Source organism: Marmota monax, unplaced genomic scaffold (genome assembly GCF_021218885.2).
Source record: "Marmota monax isolate L192 unplaced genomic scaffold, Marmota_monax_Labrador192_F-V1.1 WCK01_AAM20220418_F8-fsc00068, whole genome shotgun sequence".
In the NCBI taxonomy this organism is placed as follows: domain Eukaryota; kingdom Metazoa; phylum Chordata; class Mammalia; order Rodentia; family Sciuridae; genus Marmota; species Marmota monax.
This window is the reverse complement of record NW_026692352.1, coordinates 3277221-3303284: the sequence shown is the minus strand read 5'-3', so window position 1 is coordinate 3303284 and position 26064 is coordinate 3277221. Positions and strand designations below refer to the sequence as shown.

At 54.5% G+C, this 26064-nt stretch overlaps 1 protein-coding gene across 3 annotated transcripts in view; it reads left to right on the top strand.

Moving 5' to 3' along the window:
• Pde2a (phosphodiesterase 2A) overlaps positions 1-26022 on the top strand; it is an 88362-nt gene extending 62340 nt beyond the window's left edge. For all 3 annotated transcript variants that reach the window (XM_058578517.1, XM_046441869.2, XM_046441868.1), the window contains 28 exons: positions 1571-1659; positions 7556-7665; positions 8497-8552; positions 13449-13508; positions 14077-14230; positions 14477-14529; positions 14745-14819; positions 14901-14942; positions 15457-15525; positions 15629-15759; positions 16519-16630; positions 17082-17121; positions 17232-17295; positions 17816-17888; positions 18015-18192; positions 18329-18441; positions 19104-19181; positions 20097-20219; positions 20721-20791; positions 21007-21129; positions 21487-21574; positions 21805-21852; positions 22989-23063; positions 23205-23304; positions 23576-23688; positions 24041-24079; positions 24196-24302; positions 24618-26022. In XM_058578517.1, coding sequence (XP_058434500.1) covers positions 1571-1659; positions 7556-7665; positions 8497-8552; positions 13449-13508; positions 14077-14230; positions 14477-14529; positions 14745-14819; positions 14901-14942; positions 15457-15525; positions 15629-15759; positions 16519-16630; positions 17082-17121; positions 17232-17295; positions 17816-17888; positions 18015-18192; positions 18329-18441; positions 19104-19181; positions 20097-20219; positions 20721-20791; positions 21007-21129; positions 21487-21574; positions 21805-21852; positions 22989-23063; positions 23205-23304; positions 23576-23688; positions 24041-24079; positions 24196-24302; positions 24618-24828 — 2595 coding nt within the window. In that variant the 3' untranslated portion in view covers positions 24829-26022. The remainder of the gene's footprint in view (positions 1-1570; positions 1660-7555; positions 7666-8496; positions 8553-13448; positions 13509-14076; positions 14231-14476; positions 14530-14744; positions 14820-14900; positions 14943-15456; positions 15526-15628; positions 15760-16518; positions 16631-17081; positions 17122-17231; positions 17296-17815; positions 17889-18014; positions 18193-18328; positions 18442-19103; positions 19182-20096; positions 20220-20720; positions 20792-21006; positions 21130-21486; positions 21575-21804; positions 21853-22988; positions 23064-23204; positions 23305-23575; positions 23689-24040; positions 24080-24195; positions 24303-24617) is intronic.
• Positions 26023-26064: the final 42 nt, after the last annotated feature.

Here is a 26064-nt window from a genome sequence, read left to right as displayed (position 1 = left end):
TCAGCTAATTTTAACCCGGAGGGCTGAATGAGGGGGTGGGAGACGCGGACATCCGGAAGTGAAGTGAGGCTGTGTCCCACTCCACCCGCAGGATTACCACCCTCTCCCTGCGAGGGACGACTCTTTGTGTGCACCTCATGGGCTCCCAGCCTGTTTGGGCCCATACCTCTGGCCCCTCGTGGCTGCTGAAGAGAATGACAAGAGGAGCCGGTGGCCTCATTCCCAGAGTTCTTTTTTTCCTGAACTCTTGCCTGGAGCCTCATCCCAGGAAGACAAAGGGGGTGCAGGGTCTTTCCAGTGTTTGCCACTCTCAGTCACATTGGGCTCTGTCATTCCCATCTGCCACCCCTTAACCTGGAAATGGTGCTGGGGCATCTCTTGTGGCCTGAGAGAGGGGCGCTGCCTAGGGACAGCCCCTCACAGTCCTAGAGGCACTCCTTCTGCTGAGATGGGTCCCACACCTATTGAGGGTGGGCCTTCGATACCAAGCACCCTGTCACCTCCTTCTGAAGGTTCCCTGATCCCTGCAGTGAAGGAGAGCCCCCTCCAGCCTGTCACAGAGAAAACTACAGAGTTGCACAGTTGGGCTGTGCAGAATTGGGGGTGGGCAGGGACCCTTAAGAGTCGCAAGTTTCTGCTCAGAGGGAATGTGAGGTTTTGCCTGTGGGTCAGTGAGAGCGACTTCTGTCAAGACGTGGCCTGCAAAGAAGGCCAGTACTGCTCTGGGCCCGCGGGGGAGGGAGGATTGGAAAGCTGAGGACTTGACAAGCTTTGAGCAAGAGCTTTGATCTCACTCTAGGGAGCAATCTGTCCAAAATACAAATCTGCTCATCAGGTTCACTGCCTGCCTGGCCCCCAGCTGTGCTCTTAAGGCCCTTCAAGCTCAGGCCTGCTCACCCTGAGCAAACCCCTGGACCTCTGGACCTACCTACACACCTGGTGCTTGACCCACGAACTGGTTCTCTCTCCCACTTCCAGTCCCCAGATGTGTCCATTTCTCATTCAGTTACAGCCTAAAGCTCTTTCCTCCAGGAAGCCCTCCCAGGCCCCACAGAGGATAGGTGCTGTGCCCTCTCTGCTGTCTCCTGGCTCTAGTCACAGTGTGTGTGTGTGTGTGTGTGTGTGTGTGTGTCTGGTTGTTTGCCAAACACCTGAGGCTGGAGTCAGGAAGGAAAGTATCCAGGGTGGAGGTGATTGGTTTGCACTCAAACCTTTCACACTCTTTCCCCAGCACCTTGGATTTAGGGTAAACAGTTAGAAAAGTTGGCAGATTCATGGATCAATCACTTTCTGCCCAGAGCCCCTTCCGAGAATAGAGGGTGAGGTACTCGGTTTATAAGGGTGTTTTTGCACTCTGGCTGCATGTTAGAACCACCTGGAGAGTAAAAACAAACAAAAGTGTCAGAACCCTGCTCCCAGAGAACGCATGATTTGTGGTACAGACACAATTTGAGCGTGAAATTGTGCCCAGAGCCCCTTCCGAGAATAGAGGGTGAGGTACTCTATGTATAGACTGGGACTGGGCCGCTGGGGGCCTCTCCAGAGGGCTCATGAGTGCCTTTTGTCTTAGGAGACTGTCTACACCTACCTGCTGGACGGGGAGTCCCGGCTGGTGTGTGAGGACCCTCCGCATGAGCTGCCACAGGAAGGGAAAGTCCGGTAAGCCATTCCCTGCACCCCCTTCGCCCTCTTGCACTGCTGAGGATGCTCAGAGTGAGAAGGCCAAGGCTATGGAGTCTGTGAGTTTGAATCTATCCCATCATGCCATGAGAACCGTCTGTGGTGACAGTCACCTGCATCTGAGAATATGGAGCCCCCCTGCCTGGTTCAAAGCCCAGTTCTGTGTTTACTGAGTAATCTTGGGCAAATTATACAACCTTTCTGGGTCCAGTTGTCTTTTTGTTACATGATGAAAACTGTAGTCCTTGTAGGGTTGATGGGAGTATTCAACGCATTTAACACATGTCAAGCACTTAAACCAGCTTGATCCATGATGAGGGCTATCTATCTGTTTGGTATTATCATTATGATAGAGGATCAGAATCAGGGATTTTAGGATCAGGGCTCAGTATCCTATAGTCCCCTGATACCTCTGAGCCCACTGAATTCAGCTTCTTCATTTTATAGAGGGGCAGGAGACATACTTCAGGCCACATACCAGGTGTGAGGTCTCCTTGTTCCTGGGTCTGCAGTGGTCAGTAAGAGGAGGAGACTTGTCAGAGGAGGAAGTACTGATGGCAGAAGTGTAGGTGCAGAGGAGGCTGGCTCCAGAGCACTCGATGTTGTTTCCCAAGAATGGAAGCTAGGGCCATCCCGTGGCCCATGGAGCACTGGGCTGGGAGCTGAGGGCAGAGTGGGCACTGGTGAGGGTGTTCCCAGGAGGTGGCTCTTCCCCGGTGCCATGTGGTTTCAGAGAGTACCTGAGGCTTCAGCACCCCATTCACAGAGGCCAGGGGCAGCATTTGGTCTGGAGAGGCTGACTCGCAGTCCTGAGGTCCCTCCTGTTACTGGAACCCTGGATTCTAGAATGGTGGTCTCTCCCTGCCCCCCCAGCCCATAGACGTATCTGGCTTTTCTCCAATAGGCCAGAGCCTTCCCACCTCCTGTCCTGTTCCTGAGGTCCTTGGGGGTGGGTAGCTGTGACACTCCCTTTTAACTTCTCCTGGCAACTTCTCCCTTCAAGGACTATGTGAACAAAGCCACCTACTGTCCCCTCTGGCCTCTGTGTCCCATCTGTAAAATGATGGGATATAACTAGAAAGTCTTTGGAATCTTAAAGGAAAACATGCTGTAAGGGGCTTGGGTGCAGTTCAGGGGTAGAGTGTCTGCTTAGTGGGCACAAGGGACTGGGTTTGATCCCCTGGGGGAGGGAATATAATAATGTCTTCTTATTTTCTCTCAACTAGCTCCCCCCACCTCTAAGTCTAAAGAACTTTGTCTAATAAGAGCTTAACTCCTCCAGGAAGTTTCCCCCAAGCAGCCAGGAAAGGCCTTCCTGGGAGGGACGCAGGATGACAGGGTAGGGAAGCAGGGGTGGTCCTGAGGGCTTGCTCTGCCCCTTCTGGCCTGCAGCACCGCCTCTGGCTGCTTGCCTCTGGGGGAATGGGCAGCTCTGCGGGGCCCCCAGGTCCTTTGAACAGCAGCCATTCAGCATCTTCCCCATAACCGCTTGAGACCCAGCAAAGCCTTTGGAAAGGGAGGGGGGAGAAAGGCAATTAAAAATGAAGGCTTAAATGCAAATAGCCCAGAGCTTGTTGGAGATTGAGAGGCAAATGCCTTCTGGAGACAGGGGTCAGGTTCCAGGAGGCTACCATGGACCAGGAAAGGAGGAAGCAAGAGGGTGAGGGTAGGGTACCCCAGAGACACAGAGATCAGCATTCATTCAGGTTGGCAAGGACCTTGGTTTGGGGGTGCAGGCTTAGGCCTAGTGCTCTCTTCCAGAATCTTTGCTGTGCCTGCCCCCCTGTGTGTCCAGCATACAGGGTCAGGTGTTCAGCTCACCTCCACCTCTAGGAGCGAGAGGCCCAGGGCTGGCTGGGCCCTGCTCTTGGGCACTACCAGCAGGACCAGGGCTTTAGACGTAGGTGTGTGTGGAAGAGGTAAGAGCCCGGAATGGCAGCCAAACGCGCTTGGCTTCTGGTTCAGCCTGCCTCACTGTGTCCCACCTATGTGTTGCCTTAATGATAATGGGTGCCAGTACTTAGCACAGTGCCCAGCACACAGTAGGAGCTCAGGGATGGCGGGTTGCCCAAGTTCCTCCAGTGATTAATTTTGGGTGACCTTGAGAAAACGACTTTCCTTCTGGCTTCAGTCTCTTTTTCTGAGAATCAGGTGAGGCTGGATACAGGTTTTCTCCAGTGGTGCCCCTGTGACTCTGGTCCCATCAGGAGGTGGAGGCACCTGTAGATGGAGGTGTGGGTGGTGGCGGGGTGGGTGTGCTCCTCCAGGAAGCCCAGGACCGCTGTCGGGGCTGGCAAACAGCAGCAGCTGTGACATGGAGGCTGGATCATAAAGGCAGATAAGGCCCTTAGAGGAAGGGGCAGAGAAGCAGCTAAGGGTGGCGTGGGGGACAGCAGGGTGGAGGTGGATCTGGGCAGGAGTGAGTGAGGGGCACCCTTGAGCCTCGTTGTCCCACCTGTCCTGCCCCTTCCCACCTGCAGGCTCTGGGATGCCCGGCTGTACCCCCAGGCTTCCTTCTGTCCTGCTTGTAGATGCTGCTTTTCCCCTGCAGGATCCTCCCCTGTCTCACCTCCACCTCAGCCAATTCCATTTTCCTTTAGTGGCCCCGCCAGAGGCCCTCTTCCACAAGCCTGATCCACAGCTCCCTGGCACTGAAGAAGATCCAATCTTCAAAAACAGGGGTCTGGTCATAGTGGCCTTCCTGGAGATGAATCTGTCCACAAGGAGCTAGGGGTTGGGAGAACTGGGTTCCAGGACACATGGCCGCAATCGTGACCCCATGTACTCTCTAGTTTTTTTTTTTTTTTTTTTGCTGTTGTTGTTGTTTTTTCCAGTGCTCAGTATGGAACCCTGGGCCATGTGCATGCTAGACGAGTGCTCTACCACTGAGCTACATCCCCAGCCCCCTGCTATCTCTCTGGACCTTGTTTTGCCTTTCTGTGAAATGATAAGGTTGAGCATTCTGTTGTCATGGGCTGGTCCAGCTCTGAATTTTAGGGGCTGCAAGGGGCTTCAGGGCTGGAGAGGAGAGAATCCTGGGAGGCTTCACCTCTCCTTTGTGGGTGCCCCCACCCCAATCTTCCAGCCTATTTCAGTCTCCAGCCTGCCACCTTCATCTTTTCATTGCATCGTTTGCTACCCTAAAGCCTCTGAAATCTTGCCACAGAGCATGGGAGACCTCAGGCCCTGCAGTTACCAAGAGGGCCCCTGCTCAGGCTGGCTGCCATTACCATTAGGGGCCCAGGGCCCAGCTTTGAGAAATCTCCCTCAGGGCAGACCTGGTCTCCTCTCATTGAACAGTTTATCTGCCCCTCTGGTTTATCTGGAAAACACAGGGACTTCTCTGATCCCTTCTCTGGATGCTCACATTTTGGAGAAAAGAGAGGGAAGAAAGGGTCCAGGTCTGCGCCCGGATCATAATTTGTCTTCAAAAGAGAGATGAAAGGTCAGAGAAAGGTTGATCCTCAGTGAGAGAGGGAGGGCTAAGTGAGGGGACGGGGACTCAGTAAGGAGAGGGGACCTCAATGAGAGATGGAGGCTCAGTGAAGGAGGGGGATCAGGGAGAGCACAGGGGCTCAGTGAGGAGGTTGGTGTTGTTGATGAGATGGAGCTCAGTGGGGCACAGGGCTCATCAAAGTCAGGCTCAGTAAAGGGCCTGGGCACTCAGGGCTGGGGCTTCATGGCAGGTGGGGCTCATGGAGGGGCCAGGCAGGGGGTAGGTCTCATTAAGGAGAAGGGGCTTACCCTGGAAGAAGATCAGAGAAGGATGTCGGGAAGGAGACCTGGGCAGTTAGCTCTTTCCAGGCTATTGACCTTACCAACGGAGAGCTTTTCCCTCTATTCTTTTTCCATTAAACAAATAGTTGTTAAAGGGACGGAACAGTCATAAAATCCACGCCTGTTCCTCTCTCCACTCTGCCCATCTGTCTTTATCTTTAGAGGGGCAGACCATGACCATTCAGGGACCCAGGGCTGAGTCATTGGTCTTCATCTGGACAGCTGGCCCGGGGGTGTGGAGTCCCCCCAGCCCCAGCATCAGCCTGGAAGATGGGGCAGGGGACTGGAGAAGGAGAAACGGAGGAGCTGAGGAGGAGGCCAGAAGGGCCTTAGTGGAGAACCATCCGGGAACCTAAGTAATGGGAAAGCCCCACTCGCACGTGATACCTTGCCTCAGTTGCCTTTAGGGGACCTCAGGGACATGCAGGGGAGGTTTCCAGTTAGCTTTTGGGGATCTGGGGTCTAGAGCTCATTGAGAGTTGGAGTTCATAAGCCATGAGCACAGAGGAAGAAGTTCTGTGCAGAAGAAAGGCTGGGACATATCCTTTCATTGGGGTCCCTGGGGAGAGGCTGACGCTGCCCTGGGTCTATGGGTGGGCAATGATAGTCAGGGGTCCACTGGGGAGGCTGCAGGACTTACCAGCAACATAGGACTAGCGCCACCTTGTGGCTTCCTGATAACCAGAGTGTCAAAGGCCAAGTAGCTGGGTGGGGTTTAGCTGAGGGTCACTCCTGTCCTAATGAAGTCCCAACCTTCATCAGTTTAGTCCATTGTCCTTCTGCTGCCCTAGCTCTCTATTCCTTCCTGGGGTGATTCCAGGTAGTCAAGATAGCCCAGAACTGAAGCCCAGCATTTGGGCAGACTCAAAAGCTCCTGGATGTAGGGGTGAGAAGGTGGGAGACACCACTGGTTTTTGTAGATTCTGAATTGGTCAGAGGGGCCAGGAGGGAACTAGTCTGTGTGACATTGAATGAGATGATCAACCTCTTTGGGCCTCTGTTTCTCCAGAGGCTGTGACCTCCTGATCTGGTGACTTGCAGGCTGTCCCCTCTTGAGTCCTCATCTGACCTGTACTGGATTCCCCTTAGTGACCCCAAATGCAGACACCAGTGTACCAGTCCCCTAAGCTTCTCGTCCATCCAGATCAGGCAGTTCCTATAAAAACATGGAGGCAGCAGGAGAGATGAGGAGCCCAGGACAATTCATCACTGAATTGAATCCAGAGGCCTGGGGGGAGGGTGGAATGTATGGCAGGGCAGAGAGAAATGCATTCTTTCCACAGTCGACCTCCCTGCCTCAGTTTCCACCATCACACCTGGGTACTCATGCTAGTCTCCTGCTCAAGTGTCACAACTCACCAGTCTTTGGGATGGTTCAACCTAGTTCTGGTGCCAACTGCCTGGCGCTTCCAATTATTAGCTGTGTGATCTTGGGCAGGTTACTTAATCTCTTTGTGTTTTAGCTTCTTTATCTGAAAATGAAGTTGATGGTAATCTCTAACCCACAGAGTTGTTGATAATTCTGAGCTAATCTCTGTGAGTTGGTTGGACTGTGCATGGCACAGAATAAATGCCCAATAAACTCTAGTTATGATGACTGCCTGTGGAGTATTGCTCCTATGCTTTGCACCAAACTTCCTCTACAGCTGTTTTCTGAGGTCGTGGTGGGGAGGGTTATACTCTCCCCAACTTCCATTCTCCCAGGGAGGCCCAGAGAAGTTAGGTCACTTGCCTAAGGTTGAGAAGCAGCAGGGGCGGGGTTTGACCCAGGCAACCTAGCTCTCAGCCTGCGGGTGCCCTCCCTGATCTCCCCACTGCCTGGGGTTCCACACTGGGCTCCACACACATGCTTTCCCCACATCTACCAGCAGGAGGCACCAGAGACCAGGCTGTAGCTCCCTGCCCCGCACCTGGGGCCTGGGTCTCCACCCTCAAGGGCCCTGGTTTCATTTTTGTCCTCCTCTATTCCACCCTAAGGCAGTTCAAGCTGTACAGATCCTCACAGGTGTGCAGGGTCCACCCTGCTGTGTGTCCCCAGGCTGGGTCTTGCTCTGCTTTGATCCCAGGACTGAAAGGTGGCACCATGTCCTCTTTTCAGAGAGGCTGTGATCTCCCGGAAGCGGCTGAGCTGCAATGGGCTGGGCCCCTCGGACCTGCCAGGGAAGCCCTTGGCCAGGCTGGTGGCTCCGTTGGCTGCTGACACCCAAGGTAAGGGCAGGGAGCAGGGCAGGGTAGGGAGGGCTGTGGTTCTGCTCCCAGGTCATGTATGTCTTCTGCCCGTCTCACCTCTGTCTCCTCTCTCTTGCTCTGTTTCTCCAGCAATCCCTCCATCTAATTCTCTCTCTAATGTGCTACTAACCTCCCCGAGCCTCAAGTTCCTAACTGTAAAATGGGGACAACAGTACCCACCTTGAGGGGGTGTTGCAAGAAGCAAATGAGATGACGCATGTTAAGGGCCTGGCACCTAATAGGGCTCAGTGGACAGTGGCCGTGGTTACCGCTTGTGCCCATTGGCAGATGGGGCTGTAGTTATTGTCATGGTCTCTGTCACTTTCTCTGTTTCTGTTTCTCTTCCTCTCCATGCTCCCTGTCCGCCATGTCTCTCTCTGCCTCGTGTCTCAGTCTCTCCAGGTCTCTGTCCTCTGTGTCGATGTGGAAAGTGCACAAGACTGGGAGTCAGGAGACCTGACTTGCTGTGTGACCTTGGGCAAGTCACTTCCCCTTTCTGGACCTCAGTATCCCAACGTGTAAAATAGGGGTGCTCATCCTTACCTTCCTCCCTCCCTCCCAGGGTTGCTGGGAAGATCACAGAAATTTCTCTAGTGAGGGGGTTTCCTTTTCCACAGGGGTCACTGCTGTGGTTGTTTTTTGTCACTGGCTCAGGCGCCCTCTCTCTGTCTCATTGGGCCTCTGGGTCTTCCTGTGTCTCTGTCCAGGCCTCTCTCTGTCTGTGTCTTTGTCTCCTTCCCTGGGTCCCTGCTCAGTATCTCTGAGCCTCACTGGCCCCACAGGACCACCTCATTGCCCTCTCCTCCTCAGTGCTGGTCATTCCGCTGGTGGACAAGGAGGCCGGGGCTGTGGCAGCCGTGTTCTTGGTAAGAGCTCGCCCAGGCGGTGGTAGTGTGGATGGGGGAGGGGGCAATGGGTGGGGGCTGTGTGTGTGATGAGAGCCGCAAACTGGGGCAGAGAGGGGAGGTGGGGTCTGAGGGGAGTCTGGGGGCATCCCCCACGCCCAGCAGTGTGTCCCACCTTGGATGGGTAGAAGTAGGTCTGGGCTCAAGCCCCACCTGTGCTCTCAGCCCCCGTGGAGTTGCAAAAGCTCAACCCAGGCACGACCCTGGCTTGTTTCTTCTTTGGGATCCTCCTGGTGTATTGGGGACAGTGTCCAACAGGGCAGAACACAGTGAGATGGGACACGACTGACAGACACTGAGGAAGGACCGGTGGACATGAGAAGCTGAGCAGCAGATGCTGGGAAACTCAGTCAGTGATAGGGGTGGCTGGAACCAGGGCTCTTGAAGAGGCCCATGGGGTGGGGACCCCAGCCAGGTCCCAGCCAAGGCAGCAAGGGGACCTCCTGCAGGGGCCATCAAGGGCGATGGGGAAGGGTACTCTGTGGGAAGTGGGAGATGTGAGGGGGGCACTGCAGGGCGGAGCTGGGCAGGGGACCTGGGCAGGGCTCCCCTCTGCCTTCTGCTGTCCCTTGTGGAGGAGAACCCCAGGCTCTGGCTCACCTGGGGGGTTGGGAGGGTGGTGAAGGTGCCTTGCAGAGAAGATTCTGTCTCCCGTTCAGCCTTTTCTTCCCTGTGAAGTTGGGGTTCAAAATCCTTGTCCCTGTCCTAGGGAAGGAAGGGTTAGCCCCCAAATTGCCGTCACTGGAGGTCTTCTTCCCCCGAAGTGGCTGCCACCTGGGCAGATAAGCCTGCCTTGGTGTGCCTGGGGGACTCCTCCCGAGCTCATTAAAATGGAATTAAAGATTCTGAGGCTTCTGACCTTTCCCAAGCTGCTGGGGGAGGAGAGTGTAGTGGGAGTGGGGGGCGGCCTCCAGGGGAGCAGGGGAGGAGGACTTGGCCTGCTCTCCTCGCCCCATCTGCCCAACCGAGGGAGACCAGGCCCCTCCTTGGCTTCTTCTGCAATCTGCTCCCACCTCCAGCTTCTGTTCCTGCAGGGACTGGATCCGCTGTTGGCAGAGTTCTCAGTGGGCTGCCTCCCCATCTCCTTCGCGCTTGTGTGTCCCAGAGCTCGTGGGTGTGGGGAGGCCAGGGCTAGGGGTAGTGCAGAGGCGTGGGGTGGGGAGTGGCTACCTGGTCCACCTCCTTCTCTGTTGAGGTCTGGGGAACCAGGCTCCTGAGAAGCCTCACAGACCCTCAATGGAGTCTGGGTTGAGGCCATGAGGACAGGAAAGGGATGCCGCTCTTGGCAAGGGGAAGACATCCTGTGTGACTATGGTCAGCCCAGGAGTCCAGGTCTTGGGCTTCTGGAGTGAGGAAAGGTGTGTGTGTGTGTGTCTGTCTGTCTGTCTGTCTGTCTGACTGTCTAGGAGGGTGTTGAGATCACATCACTTAAATTGAACTCACCCAGAAGAACTCTGCTCTGGGCCACATCCCAGGCTGGGTGCTGGAACAAATGTATCTGCCTTCTAGGAAATTTCAATTTGGGGAAAGGCAAGGATACCTTTGAGCCACCACAGATCAAATAAAATTAGCACTACCAGCAGGTGTTCTGGTAGCAGAGGCTGGAGCAGCCAGGGGGATCTTACAGTGAGGACAGAACTGAGAGGTGCTTTGGGGCATGGATAGGAGTTTTACAGACAGAAAAGGGAAAGGGTTTTCCAGATAGAGGGAACCCCATGAGCAAAGGCAGGGGGCGCCGTGTGGTGTGTTGGGAGAAGAGTGTGGAGAGGTAGACATGTAGGGTTTGAGGAACATGCTGCCCAGGGTTTTGGCTTCCAGAAATTTCCCATAACCATTCTCTTACCTCCTCAAATACCCTGGCGGAGAAGTGTTCTTAACTGTTATTTGGATTATTCGCCTTCTGCCCCTCCTCCAAGTCTGTACCTTCCCACTCAGGTAGAAATACACTTCCCTAGGACACCTCTCTCCCCAAGAAATCTGAGAGCAGAGGGTGCAGAAGATAGAGGGATACTGCAGGGCAGATCTTTGGGAAGGCTGAGTCACAAGCTCCTTTCTTGACAATCCCCAATCCTCTCTGTAGGCCTCTGCTCTTTGTAGTCATCAGTTCACCCATTTATCCATCTACCCATCCACCCACCCATTCATCTACCCATCCACCCATCCACCCATCTATCCATTCATCCACCCATCCATCCATTGAAGAACTATTTCTGGAGTACCCACTAGGTGCTAAGCACTGCACTAGGCTCCAGGAACAGATGTGACCAGACAGGCTCTGCTTTCACAAACCATAAAGTCTGGAGGGCATGAAACAAGTGAACAAAATAAGGATAGAATTGCTAACGATGCAAACCCTAGTGAGGAAACCAGGAAGCCCTGCGAGGAGTGCTATGAGACACAGTTAGCAGAGTGCTTGCTGTGGAATATGCTGCCCAGGTGCAGGGCTGGGGGGCTCAGTTCTGGCCCTGGCAGCTCACAGCTCAAGGCGCCTTGATTGCAGATTCTTTGTGTAGGAAAGTCTCCGACTCATTCTTCAGTTCTGGATAATAAGTCCCTTTGAGGAGTGGGCGGCCCTTGGTCTCTGGCATTTGATGCTTGATTTGTGCTCGCTCTTTCCCCAGCTGTGCCTGCCACACCAGCTCCTTGCATGGGGATGGGGTGTTTGTGGGGCTTGGTGAGGGTGGGGAGCTAGCTGCTGCTCTGGGCTTTAAACCATTTCTACAGCCCCAGTGCCCACTACTGAGTGTTCCCCTGGGGCCCAGACTCCCTCCCTGAGTAGCTATGGCAATTGCAACAAAAGGCCACGTGTGCGTCGGGATGATTGTGTTTGTGTGGAGGCGGGGCATTAGAAGAGTGTGCATGGCTCTTGGGTGTATGAACTCAAGTTTCTTGTGTTTTGGTGTGAATATGCACATGCAAGTGATACAGACACTAAGGGTGGGTGTGGGGATGTGTCTGTGACTGCACTGTGTGTGTGTGTGTGTGTGTGCGCACGTGCGCACACTTCCATGGGAAGTATGAGTGTGTGGGGCAGGGCGCTGAGGTTCTTCATCAGAGTACATATGTGTGTTTGTGCACAGGCTGGTTGGGGTGGAATGAGACATCCCAGGGGTGTGTGCTGGGGTTGGCAGGGAGGGGGCTCCATGATCCCTTCCTCAGTCTTTCAAAATCTCCAAGCTCTGCATCTGGGACCAGGCAGTTTGGGCAGCACAGGAATTGTTTGCCCCACAGCCTAGAGGAGTGCCAACCTTCCCTTTTCCCAAGAGATGGGCCCAGGTCCAGGTGGAAGGAAAGGGAAGGATGCCCTCCTCCATGCATAACAGTAAAATGCCAGCATATTTATATAAACCACATGCAACTGAATCCTGGCCTCACTTTCTTTCTTTCAACCCTCTGTCCTGTGGGAGCCATGGGGGAGGTGTCATCCATAGCTTAAACTTTGACACCATCCTTGGCCACCGAGGTCTCTTTGAGGTCTTCCTGCCTCCAGTCTTGCCTCTCCTAATTCACCTTCGACTCCATTAACTATGGCCCCCAGGCTAAAGCCCAATTTCTTAGCTTGGCCCTTGAGGCCTTTCCCTATGTGGCTATGTGGACTCTCGCCCTGCCCAGGTCCTCATTTCCCACACACCAACCAGACTACCAGGACAGCCTCCTGCCTGCAGGATCCCCTGTGGCTCTGCTTGTCTTACGTATGCTTCATTGTCAATACAGGGAGCCTCTCAGATGCCCTCCCCCTGAGCCAGGTTGTCTACCCTCTTTCTTCTTCAGGTATGGGCTCCACACCTTCCCTTAAGTGCATCCTCCCAGGCTGCCCACCTCCTCAGGTTTCTCTATCTGCTCCTGGCAGGGGACCCACAGAAGAGGCAGGCAGGGGCTGCTGAGGCTCAGAAGGGAGGATGGAGGAGGAGTCCCCAGTACAGGCCCTGCAGGGAGCCCCACAGGAGGTGAACCTCTTCAAGTCGGCAGGAAACTAGTGAGGCAGGTGGGGAGCGTTGCTGGCAGGGCCTGCAGTGGGCCCCCTAGACTGCCACCACTCCATTTTCCTCTTCTAGCACCCAGACGGGCTGGAGGAAGGGACTCCATAGAGTTCGAAAGATGGCTAAGGGGAGCCCTGGTGACTAGCATAGAGAACTTGGAGAAGGACAGGATAAAAGGAGTAGGGGGTTGGTGAGAGAAGATCTGGGGAGGGAAGGTGTAGGCAAGGAGCTGTAAGGCAGGGCTGTCCTAACTCTGCCACTTTCTGCTTTGTGAACTTGGGCAAGTCTCTAAACCTTTCTGGGCCTTGGGTCATCTGAAGCTTGTATCACACAGTGGTGAGAATCACAAGTGAGGCAAAGCACTTCATCAATCCATTCATCCACCCTCCCCTCACCCAGCAGATGTGTCATGTTGAACTCCTTCCTTTATTCCAGACTGAGGGGTGCTTCTAACTGAAACTCAGAAAGAATGGAGCTGGGAGGCTGAGGTTAATACCACTAATTCTATAATCAGGGCCTGAAGGACCCCATGAGTGGAAGACAGGATTTAAAGTTCATCTCCCTGACACTGTACGCATGGTCTGTGCTGTCTGGGGGACTGTGGATTTTCCTTGTGATGGGACAGTGCTGATGGAAAGTCATGGGATAAAACCAGAAAAGTTCCACTCTTTGAATCTGCCCTAAAAGGCTTCCAGCAAGAGGGGATTTTCTAAAAGTTATCTGCATGGTCAGAAAAAAAAATGGGCTTACACAGAGGCCCATGGACTGGAGTGTGTAGGTGTTGATGGGGCCCAGTGTGTGCTGGGCATGATGCCGGCACTCTGGCTGAGACAGTCTGGGAGAAGTCACAGGGAGTTCTCCTCTTCCATCCCTCCAGGTGCACTGCGGCCAGCTGAGTGACAGTGAGGAGTGGAACCTGCAGGCCGTGGAAAAGCATGTGAGTCCTGGCGGGTAGGGCTGTGGGAGGATGGGGGCTGCTGAAGATTCTTATTACAGCTGGTGGGGCGATGACCTGGCAAAGGAACCGGACAGAACTGGGTTCAAGTTCTAGCTCCATCACCTTTGAGCTTTGGGACCTTGAGCATGTCACTTAACCTCTCTAGGCTTCAGTTTCACATCTGAAAATGCGGATAATGATAACACTAACCTACCTAGGGTAGTGGTGAGACGTCAAATACCTGTACATAACTTAGGCAGGACTAATTACATAGTGAAATTGAGGCTCTTTTCAGCAGGAGATTTTAGGATTTTGTGACTTTAACAAAGCCTTAAGAGTCCCCACCGGTGCTAGAGACAGAGAAATCCTACCTTGGCCTATCTTGAAAGAATCTGAGGGCTAGCAATGGAGACACACCCTATTTGTTCATCCACGGAGGGATGCTCCAGGGCAGTGGGAACCCCCCCCCCCCCCCCCCCCGTAGCGTGGCATGCTGAGGGCGGAGCTGTTTGGGCTGGGCGGGGCGAGGGTGGGGCCAGTGGCGTGCTGACCACTCGGTCCGCCCCAGACCCTGGTGGCCTTCAGGAGGGTGCAGGCCCTGCAGCAGCGCGGGCTCGGCGCGGCCCCTGCAGCTGTCCAGAACCCCCCAGCGGTCACAGCGGAAGACCAGAAGGGCGGGATAGAGTACACCGACCACGACCGAAAGATCCTGCAGCTCTGCGGTGAGGGTCCCGCCTGGGCAGGTCGGGAGGGCGGGGCAGGTAGAATTGGAGGAGTGGGAGGGGCCTGAGAGGAGTTGGGCGGCCCCGCCAGAAGTTGGAAGGGATGCCTGAGGGCTGGGTGGTCGGGTGGGGGCGGGGGCGGAGGCGGAGCCTTGCGTAGTCCTGGACTTGGCGATGCCGAAGGGACCTGGACCCGGCCACCTAGGCAAATCGGGGCCCTCTCTGATCCGCGCCCTGTCCTTGCAGGGGAACTTTACGACCTGGATGCCACTTCCCTGCAGCTCAAAGTCCTCCAATACGTGAGTCCCTGAGCCCCTCCCACTCTCCTCAGGGTCCTGGCTCCCTGCAGGGACCAACTTCCCCCCAAACTCTCCATCTCAGTTGGTATTGCTTGTTCCGCCCCTCCCTTTCCTCCACAAACCTGAAGAGCCTCCAAGAGGCGAGAGGGTGGGGTGGGGTGACTTCATACCAACCATTCGCTGTCAACCCTTCGCTCTGTCCGTCACCCTTTCAGCTTCAACAGGAGACCCAGGCATCCCGCTGCTGCCTTCTGCTCGTGTCTGAGGACAATCTGCAGCTTTCCTGCAAGGTGAGGGCCTAGGTCCACTGGCAGAGCGAGGGACCTGGGTTTGCCTTTCCACTAACAGGTCCTCACTACTCGATTTCTCAGGTCATCGGAGATAAAGTGTTGGGGGAAGAGATCAGCTTTCCCGTGAGTCCTGTCTGGGTCCCCTGTGTTGGAGTCTGCAGGGACTGCTAAGACCTGCTAGGCAGTTGCAGGGGGGAGGGGGGTTTGCCTAAAGGAATTGAGGTCCTCTAGAATCTCTTGGAATCTGGTGAAATTAATCTGGATCTTGGGATCTGCTTAAAATTACAAGGTATCTCGGTATGTTATGATCAGGCTCCACTAGAACTCTCTTATCATATACAGGAAGGCTTACATGAGGACCAGCTCAGTTCTAAAATACTCTGTTGGAGTATTTTTAGATATGAATCTGTCCAGATCAATGAGAATTCTTGGAGTCTGCTTATCGCCCCCCTAATTTGGGAAGAGCCTAGAGTCTTCTATAGATGATTCTTCCAGACCTCCCCCTAGCTCTCTGCTCCTCAATATTTAACTCCATATACTATTTGGACTGACTGAAGTGTTCATTGAAACTGGGGATGGGTTGAGATCCCCTGACCTGGGGAGAGCTGACCCCTGACAACCTCTCCTCACTCTCCAGTTGACAATGGGTCGCCTGGGCCAGGTTGTGGAAGACAAGAAGTCCATCCAGCTGAAGGACCTCACCTCTGTAAGCCATGGCCTGCTAAGCCAGGGGAGGGGAAAAAGGGAGGACTCCCTGCCTAGCCCCCAGAACCTGCCCTGACTTACTCCCTCTCTCCTCCCCTTTGCAGGAGGATGTGCAACAGCTGCAAAGCATGTTGGGCTGTGAGCTGCAGGCCATGCTCTGTGTCCCTGTCATCAGCAGGGCCACTGACCAGGTGGTGGCCTTGGCCTGCGCCTTCAACAAGCTTGGAGGAGACTTGTGAGTCTGGGTGGGATGATGTGTATCAGGAGCTGGAGCTGAGGTGGGGCAGGGCTCTACTAGGATAACAGCGTGGGAAGGGGACTATCCAGAGAGTATGCTATCTAAGCAGTGCTGGGCTGAACAGTTTGTCAGTGCTAGACTATTAGGGGCTTCTAGACCCTTGCAGCTGTTGCTGGCTGAGGCACAGGTAATCCCAGACTCTCCATCACCTTTTTGACTTGGTTAAAGCCATGTTAATATCCAGTCATTTCCCCTCCCTTTTTGGAGAGGCACTTGGGCAAGAGCAGGAGGACAACCCAAGGGCAAGTCTCTAGTCTGAGGGGGGAGACTTGGCCTTGGTCCGGGTAAATCCCCAATTAGAGGAGGGATTTACAGCTCTGGTTTTAAAAAGCAATAGCCTTGTGGGTGTCATCGGGGCACCTGTAGTCCCAGCTATTGGGGAGGCTGAGGCAGGAAGATAGCTTGAGCCCAGGATTTCAAGGCCAGCCAGGAAAACACAGGGAGTCCCTGCTTCAAACAAAAACAAAATAATAGCATGAGAATAAAACCACACTTTAGTCTGAGAAGTACAACCTTCCCCTCAGGGAGCTTTCAGTCTAAGGTGGCAGGCAGGCAGTGGAGCAGCCCCAGCAGAGGAGATATATGGTTGGCTGGTGGCTGCCTCTATGGGGTTTCTGGGGGCACAGAAGTAAGGAGAATTGGGGAGAGAAGCCTGTCTTCCCTTCCCTCTTCAGTGACCCCAGCCCCTCCCTCCAGGTTCACAGACCAGGATGAGCATGTGATCCAGCACTGCTTCCACTACACAGGCACAGTGCTCACCAGTACCCTGGCCTTCCAGAAGGAGCAGAAGCTCAAGTGTGAGTGCCAGGTGAGCGGCCTGCTTTGAGCCCCTCCCGGGACGAGTTCACCCAGCTCACCCAGCTCTCGGGACTAGAGAGCCAATCCCTAAGGAGGTGTCCATGCCTTCCTGGACCAATGGCTGCCCTGCGCTGCAGCAGATAGGTAACCTAGTAACCTGGCGGCCTCTTAAGAAGAGAGGTCAGTAGTTTCCTCAGGCCCAGCCCAAGCAACACCGGCCACAGGCACTGATCGCCCTCTAGTGTTCAATGTGGGCAGTTAGACAAGAGATATCTTCCCACTTTCTCTGGGGCTATTTCCTCACTTCTTTATTTATTAGCCAAATAACATATTAGATACTGTCAGATTCTAGCTTGTCCAGAGAGCACAAAACAAGGAATGAGAAGCCCCTGGGAATTTTGAAGTGGGGAACTGGATAGAGGGTCCTCAATCGGCTATTATTTCCATTTTCTCCTTTCCAGGCTCTTCTTCAAGTGGCAAAGAACCTCTTCACTCACCTGGGTGAGTGCAGTGTCCTCCATGTGAGGCTGTCTGGTTAGGAGCGGTGGGAAGGCTTGGCCTCAGTACTACAACCTGGTGTCAACATTGTGCTGTTCTTCTCCCTCCCCCAGATGATGTCTCTGTTCTGCTCCAGGAGATCATCACAGAGGCCAGAAACCTCAGCAATGCAGAGATGTGAGTGGATCTCCCTAGAGGGCTGGAGGGAGAAGGTTTTGGGCCTCAGTCCTCATTGCCTCCTTTCCTTTCCCCCTTCTCCACCTCCCTGCCTTCTTGTGGGACTCCACTGTGTGTGTGTGTGTGTGTGTGTGTGTGTTGCTGGGGATTGAACCCAGGGCTTTGTGCATGCAAAGAAAGCACTCTACCAACTGAGCTATATCCCCTGTCCCCCCACTGCATTTTGACTGATCCTTTATTTTGTACCTATCTCCCTACTGGACGGTAAACTCAACTGACAGCAGAGCCAGGGCTAGCTTTGCTTGCTGTGCCCAGCTCTTATCACAGTGCACTGCACATAGTAGGTGCTCTTCCGAGTAGACAAATGCCAGGAGCCAGCCATACCTGAGGGGATCTCACTCCAGGGCATTCCTACTAGTTCTCAGAAATCTGGTCTCCACTCAAATCATAAGAAGTCGGGGTGGAGGGGGGTGGCTGGAGGGATGTCAGGGCTCTGAGGACTAACCTTATCTCCCCACAGCTGCTCTGTGTTCCTGCTGGATCAGAATGAGCTGGTGGCCAAAGTGTTTGATGGGGGGGTCGTGGATGATGAGGTGAGGGATTGTGTGGTCCTGGGCGGCGGTGGGGGTGTATGTGTGAGGGGGTGTCCGTGAATCCTCAGGGGGCCCTCGGTGGATAGGCCACTAACAATCCTTTCTGCTCCTTCCTTGCTGTGGCAGACCTACGAGATCCGCATCCCAGCCGATCAGGGCATCGCGGGCCACGTGGCCACCACGGGCCAGATCCTGAACATCCCAGACGCGTACGCCCACCCGCTTTTCTACCGCGGAGTGGACGACAGCACCGGCTTCCGCACGCGCAACATCCTTTGCTTCCCCATCAAGAACGAGAACCAGGGTGCAGCCTCCGGGCAGCGGGGGCGGGGCTGGGGCGGTCCAGTCGGGAGGGGCCTGAGCGGGGTGGGCGGGGCTCGGGAGGGCAGGTCCCTGCCCGGCCCCTCCGCTGTGGTTCCTAGCCCTTCTCCCTTCCCCAGAGGTTATCGGTGTGGCCGAGCTGGTAAACAAGATCAATGGGCCCTGGTTCAGCAAGTTCGACGAGGACCTGGCCACTGCCTTCTCCATCTACTGCGGCATCAGCATCGCCCATGTGAGGGGGAGGGACGGGGGCGGGGCCGATGAGGGACAACCCCCTCCCCATTCTACTTCCTCCACCCTCTCTCCCTACTGGGTCTAGAAGGTTCAATTCCTGGGATGGGACTTAGATCCTGGGATGCTGCTGAGGTGCCACGCAGCCTTCAGTGCTCTGGGCTTAGTTTCCAGTTGGGGATACTATTTCTTGCCCTTTCCACTTAGCCTCTGGGTATCATGAAAAACCCTGGTTGCTGAAAATCTACCCCTGTCCTCCAGAAGCAACGACCTCAACCCAAACCCCTGGTCAACCTCTTTCTGACCAATATTGGGTCTCATTGTCCAGCTTGTTGGAAGTTCTGATCTGAGAATCCAACCCCAGTTCCCTGGCATGAGTCCCCTCCTTGCTGCTCTTCCTTCCGTGGGCCTTGGTATTCATCACTGGAGTCTGGGCCAAGCCCTGGAGGGGTGCAAAGTGCCTCAAATGTGAAGAGGACTGGGGAGGTGGTTTCGGGAGCTCTGGACATAAGTCAGAGGTGGGGCCTGTACTCTGGTTGGAGCCAAAAGGCTCAGTCTGGGGTCCCAATGGGCTTCTGTCTCATCCCTCTGTACCACTTTTGGGTGTTTCAAGGATTTCACAGTTGTCTTGTTTGAGTCCTGTCTTTCTCTCTCTCTCCTCAGTCTCTCCTATACAAAAAAGTGAATGAGGCTCAGTATCGCAGCCACCTGGCCAATGAGATGATGATGTACCACATGAAGGTGAGGCTTGTGTGGCGTTTCTGTCCTTTTCAGGGCCATCTGCTCCTGTACCCTCCTTCCCTGCCTTTCAGAATCTTCAACAGCCCAGGTCAGGGCTGGGCTTTCTGACTGATTGATCACCTAGGGTAGAGAAGACAGACCCAAAGCAACACCTGGCCTCCTGCTCTGCTCAGGGACAGCTTCCCCAACTCCTGCTTACAGACCTCTCCTCTAAGCTGTTTCTCAGTTCAGCACCAAGGCTGCAAGTAGCCTGCAGGCAGTATTCTACCCAGGGAAGAACTTGATTAAATCAAGTATTTCCCAAGTCCATGGAGTAAGTCCCATCTTGGGAATTACTGAAGGCTGGGAAACCCACCCAGGGCTTTTCCCCACCACTTCCCTGGGTATGAGAGTTACACAGTCCTGGGCAACCCTAACTGCTGATGTTCTAGCCCATTCACAGGTCCTGTGTCAGAATAGCTATTTTAAGCCTCAGTTCACAGTATGTGATAATCATTGTTCACTTGGACATTTCTTCTCATCTGTGTCCAAACTAAAGGGTCCCAGACTTTGTGAATAGGCTAAAAACTGTCATATGAAGAATTGAAGTTAGACTCTAGGAAGGTCTCCCAAGAGAAGGACTGCTAGGTTAGTGTCTATGAAAAGCCACCATGAGTTGAAGTGTCACAAAGGGGTGTCTCCCTGTCTTTGTGGAGGATAGGATATCTGCATAGGTAAAAGGTGGTCACCGGCAGGAAGGTGGGTTGTAGGGCTGGGTGGGGAGGGTGGAGATCTACCCATTCACAGTTCATAGGGTAGGGGCTCAACTGGGCTGCATTCTGTGTGAAGGATCCCCCACCTGCCATGGGAATTTGAGAGTGAGGACACTGGACAGGAAGGAAGCCATTGTCTAATTCTCTGGCTGGCTTCTTCTAGGTCTCTGATGATGAATATACCAAACTTCTCCATGACGGCATCCAGCCTGTGGCTGCCATTGACTCCAACTTTGCCAATTTTACCTATACCCCTCGCTCTCTACCAGAGGATGACACTTCCATGGTGAGCTGGCCCTCCCCTGCTTGACAGGGAAGTGGAAGGACATACAGTCAGAGATTTAAGTTAGATGTGCGTAAGAATTTCCCATAAGACAGGGTCATCAAGGAAGGCTATGGAGGCTCCTTTAGAGATGGAGTGGGCATGTGGTCTGTCATTATGGGGCTGTGGAGTTGTCCAGGGCCCAGGGGCTGGACTGGATGATCACCAAGAACAGCTCCAGGACCACTGATACTTGAGCTTGTGGCTTTAGGATTTGCAGCCCCTGCCCCATTTTTCTAAGATTTTAGGTGAGCTTTGTTCCAAGAGTTCTTAGTGCTAGGGCCCTTAGATGTCTAAAAGTTCACAGACATGAGAATGCTTGGTTCAACAATCTTATGATCCTTTAATTTAGATTTAAAGTTATAAGACTCCCAAATTTTGAGCTGGGACTTCAAAAATGTCTGAGACAGGAGCCCCATCATGATATTGACAATTCCTCTCGTCCTTCTCATCCATTTCCTCCAGGCCATCCTGAGTATGCTGCAGGACATGAATTTCATCAATAACTACAAAATTGACTGCCCGACACTGGCCCGGTATGTGCCCCTAGCCCTCCCCTGGGTGCAGACAGCCTCACTCTCACCTCTGTTGGTTTCTCTGAGTACAACTGCAGGAGACCCAGTCTCGTAGGGTTGGGGAGAATGCATGAATGAGATGCAATCTGGATCATGAATAAAGGAAGGCAGAGCCCAAAGGGCTTCCTGGAGGAGGGGAAGCTGAGACCCCTCTGCTGCCTCCTGTCCTCTCCCAGGTTCTGTTTGATGGTAAAGAAGGGCTACCGGGATCCCCCCTACCACAACTGGATGCACGCCTTTTCTGTCTCCCACTTCTGCTACCTGCTCTACAAGAACTTGGAGCTCACCAACTACCTCGAGTGAGTGGCTGCTCCTCCCCCACATCTGGCAGCAGCTGAGGTTCCCTACCCTGGGAGAGGGAGGCATCTCCTATGAGGCAGGTCCTGTACCTGCACACTCATGGAGTCTTCTCAGCCTGGGGAGGAAGGTTGCATAGCCCCCGTCTCCAGGAGGGACTGGCTCAGGATTAGTGACTAGTGGGCCTGATTCCCACCTGGGTTTGCCACACTCCAAACCAGTGCTTCTTTCCAAGAAGGAGACTGGGGTGTCCCAACTGCCTGTTTGGGTGGCTGCTGGACACTTCCCAGCTGTCTCTCTTCTGGGGGGCTCAGAGAGGGAGCTGTGGGTGACTTTTCTTCTTTCTGTCTCCTAACCAGGGACATCGAGATCTTTGCCTTGTTTATTTCCTGCATGTGTCATGACCTGGACCACAGAGGCACTAATAACTCCTTCCAGGTGGCCTCGGTGAGACCTGCCCTCCCCAAGCAGGAGCCCTCCCTGACGTCTGGGAGGAGAGGTGGGGGCATGAGAAGGGGAGCAGTTTAGAGCCTGGAGATGCCTTCTGGGGTTGCCCAGGGCTCTCAGAGAGGCAGGAGCGGGGCAGTGGGTAGGAGCAGATGCTGCTGAGTCTCAACTGTGGTGGATGCTTGGACCTGCATGTGAGGAGTGACTGGAGTTTTCCTGGGCTTTTCCAGAAATCTGTGCTGGCTGCGCTCTATAGCTCCGAGGGCTCTGTCATGGAGGTAATTGTCATTCTGCCCTGACCCTCTCTTGCTAATCCCCATAAGGCCAGTGACTTGCAAAGTTAGACTGTGACCCAGCACCTCCTGTTCCCACACCAGGCTCTCTAAACAGGCTGTGGGAGCTGCTGCCACTCCCAGGGCAAGTCTGGCTCATTTTCCTAACTGGGTTGGGGGGTTTGTGGGTGCAGATGGGTTTGTGAGTGGGGCTGTAGGAACTGCCTGAGCCAGGTTTGCAAAGGGACTACTGGGTGTAGGGTGCGTCCCTTTGGCTGTGTGGGTCAACCCTGGCCCCCTGTCCAACTCAGCCTTCTCAGCTTTGTCTTTTTTTTTTGTACTGGAGATTGAACCCAGGGATGCTTCACCACTGGGCCCCAGCCCCAGCCCTGTTTTGCATTTTATTTAGAAAAGGGTCTCATTGAATTGCTTAGGGCCTTGATAAGTTGCTGAGGCTGGCTTTGAACTCTTGATCTACTGGAATTACAGTGGCTCAGCCTTGCCTTTGATTGTTGGGTTCCCCACCCTCACTTGGAGGATCTTTGGATCAGGACCAGGTCTGAGACATGTCTGAGTTTTCTGCACTTGTCTTGGCTCAGGTGGGAGCCAAATCTCCAAGGTCACTTTGCCCTAGGCTTCCTCCCACAACACCCTTCCAGAGGCTGCCCCTGTTTTCACACCCCCAGAAATGCATGTGGTGCTTGCCTTCTCCCAGGAGACCTGGCAGCAGCCCTGGTTGTGCCCTCTGTCCCCTGGCCTCAGCCAGCTCCTCCTCCGAGTGACAGCCTTTCAGCATCTGGAGACAGGGCCTTGCTCTCGCCTCCTTGTCTCGCCTTTCCTTGTCAGCAAACAAATGTTTTCTGCGTGAATTAGTGTCTAAGACTTCAAGGAAACCTTTCAAAATTTTTCCAACCTGTGATGCCCTTCAAGTTTACTTTACTGGGTCTCTCCATGTGACAGCTGAGGTGTCTGAGGCGTGGAGCTGGACAAGGACTTGCCCTGGGTCACCCAGAGGGTTGGAATAGCTCAGAAAGGGAAGCAGGACTCCTGAGTCCCCTTTCTACCTGGTTTGACTGCCTCTTGTGGGGCCAGGGTGTGGGGAGCCCCTTTGCCCCAGCCGTCCCTCTCTTCTCTTCCCCCAGAGGCATCACTTTGCTCAGGCCATCGCCATCCTTAATACCCACGGCTGCAACATCTTTGACCACTTCTCCCGGAAGGTGATGGGCGGGGAGCAGCGAGTAGGGGTGGGTCCAGCAACTGGCCCAGACAGAAGAAGGAGCTGTGGGTACTCCTCAGGGGTGAGTGGGGGGGTTGTGTCCAGCGGGAGGCCATGAAGCTCCTCCCTTGACCCACCCCAGGACTACCAGCGCATGCTGGACCTGATGCGAGATATCATCTTGGCCACGGACCTGGCCCACCACCTCCGCATCTTCAAGGACCTTCAGAAGATGGCCGAAGGTGCCTGCCATTAGCCCTAGGCTCCCAGCCAGGGAGGGATGGGTGATCAGGGTGGGGAACTGCTTGGGGAGCATCCCCAGGGCTCAGACACATTCCCTTTCAGCATTGGCCCTTCCCTGGCAACATGGCCCCTCCCAAAAGACCCAGCACTGGCCCCTTGACTCCCATTGGGAAGGCCCAATTCCCTGGCTAGCTTTGAGGTGGGAGCCTAGTTCTCAGAGGGTACAAGGAGGCTGCTCCTCCTCTCCTTAAACCCATGGTCCCCCAACAGTGGGCTATGACCAAACCAACAAGCAGCACCACAGACTTCTCCTCTGCCTCCTGATGACCTCCTGTGACCTCTCTGACCAGACTAAGGGCTGGAAGACCACCAGAAAGATCGCAGTAAGTGATCCCCTGTCTGCGAAGGTATAGGCTACACATTCTGCTCAGCTCTGTGACCCCTCTGCAGCCTCTCTGTGCTAAGCCCAGCCTGGCTAGATTTGGGGGAGACAGAAACCTAGACTACTCAGGTGATGGGTGAGGAGACTCAGGGTTGCACAGAAAGTCAGTGACTGGTGAAAGGTGGACCAGAACCCAGCATCCACCTCTTCTAGGACCACCTCACTGCCAGGCTTGGGCTGGTAATGTCAGGCCCTCAGTGGGACTGGATCACTCGGCCTCAATTTGCTCTTGGAGCATGGGCTTGGGGGGGTGGATCCCACCCACAGCAGGTAACAAGAACATTGTCTTCCAGGAGCTGATCTACAAAGAATTCTTCTCCCAGGGAGACTTGGTATGTTCAGGTTGGGGGAGCACTTCTGGCCTAGGCTGGGGCGGGATTGGGCTAGCCTGACCCTGGTCCCTGATGGAGGAACAAGAGGGGCATGCCTGATGTCTTGCTGCCTGCAGGAGAAAGCCATGGGCAACCGGCCAATGGAGATGATGGACCGGGAGAAGGCCTACATCCCTGAGCTGCAGATCAGCTTCATGGAGCACATTGCAATGCCCATCTACAAGTGAGTGAGCTCACAGGGATGGCTAGGGACTGCCTGGAGAGGGTGGTGCAGAGTGGGGCCAGCTGTGGGTGAAACAGTAGACATGGTGCTGAGTTTGTCCTTGACCAGCTCCAGCTGGTACACAGCTGCCTCCTGCCTCAATGGTCCCTCCATTTCATCCTTGGCCCCCAGCTGTGGGAGACCATCCTGCTTTCCTGTGCTAATCCTACAGCTCAGGCCCCTGCAGAAATTCCACCTGTGGTGCGACTCTTCATTTTTCTTGCTGTCTATGCTGAGTTTTAACCTCTAACCCTGCTCCGTCTTCAACTCCCACAGACTTTTACAGGACTTGTTCCCCAAGGCGGCAGAGCTGTATGAGCGGGTGGCCTCCAACCGTGAACATTGGACCAAGGTGTCCCACAAGTTCACCATCCGTGGCCTCCCAAGCAACAACTCGCTGGACTTCCTGGATGAGGAATACGAGGTGCCCGAGGTGGACGGCACTAGGGCTCCCGTCAATGGCTGCTGCAGCCTTGATGCTGAGTGATCCCCTCCGGGACCCTTCCTGCCCGGCTCTTTTCCCACTACCCTCCACCAGTCTGGCCTGATGCACTGGGAACTAGAGCCATGGGTCCTGGATTCTAGACCAGGATGTGCCATGTCACCCTGGGCATGTGTGGACTTTCCTGGGCCTCAGCTTTCTCATCTTTAGAGTGAAAGCAACACTTCCAGCCTTGCCAAGACTTTGTGACTTGTCCTCCAGGAGCACAGGGGTGACCAATGAGCAGTGGGCCCTGCTCTGCTCCTCTGGCAGTACCCTGGCGAGTTCTCCCCAAGCCACTCTTTCTCTGAACAGCCTGGATGGTTCCTTCTATGCCCCTTTCTTGCCTCATCAGATCTGTGTCCTTCTCCCCTGGGGGCCCCACCCCATTGGGGTCTCCAGGCTCCTCATGGAAGGGAAGGTGGGACTTCTCCATGAGCAGGGGAAACAATCACTAGCTCTGCTGTGGGCAGAAATGGAAATCAACACGGGGTAAAGGTGCCTCAGAGGACCACCCCTGTACTTGAGGGATACAGGGACTCCAGGAGGAAGCTGCCAGAGGGGCAGCTCAGTGTTCTGGGGAGGGGACTTAGGCAGAAAGCAGATAGGAACAATGAATGGGCAGAAGGATCCCATGCTGGGAGACAGGACAGATGTTTCAGCAATGCTTTCTGCTGGCTGTGTGACCCTGGGCAAGTTCCTTTCCCTACCTGGGCAAAACAGAGATTAAGACAATCTGTTCTCTAAGATCCTGTTTAGATAAAAGTCTCCACAGCGCCAAGGAGCCCAACAGAGGGTGTGAAATGTCTCTGCTACCCTAGGGCCCTGAGTTCCTCAGTGTCCCCTGAGTTCCTCAGTGTCTCCTAAGTACACCCCTTGGCCTGAGTCCTTCTCCCTTTCCTGCAGCCAGAGAGGAACCTGGCTTCACCCTGGCAGGGTTTCTCTCCTCTTCAAGGCCATATCCACCTGTGCCCCAGGGCTTGGGGTCCCTCCAGGGCCAGGCCTCTTGCTTCAGCCTGGCCCACTGGTTTCGCTCTTCTGTTTTGTTCTGTGTGTGGGGGCGGGGAGGGGCCACCTGCCTTACCTACTCTGAGTTGCCTTTAGAGAGACGTGTTTTTCTAGGACTCTGTGCACCTGTTGTATGTGGTCCTGTGGGCTGACCGCTTTGTACATGAAAATAAATCTATTTCTTTCTACCAACCCCGCCCTGTGGGGCTGTGGGCAGACCCTGCATGGGGTGGA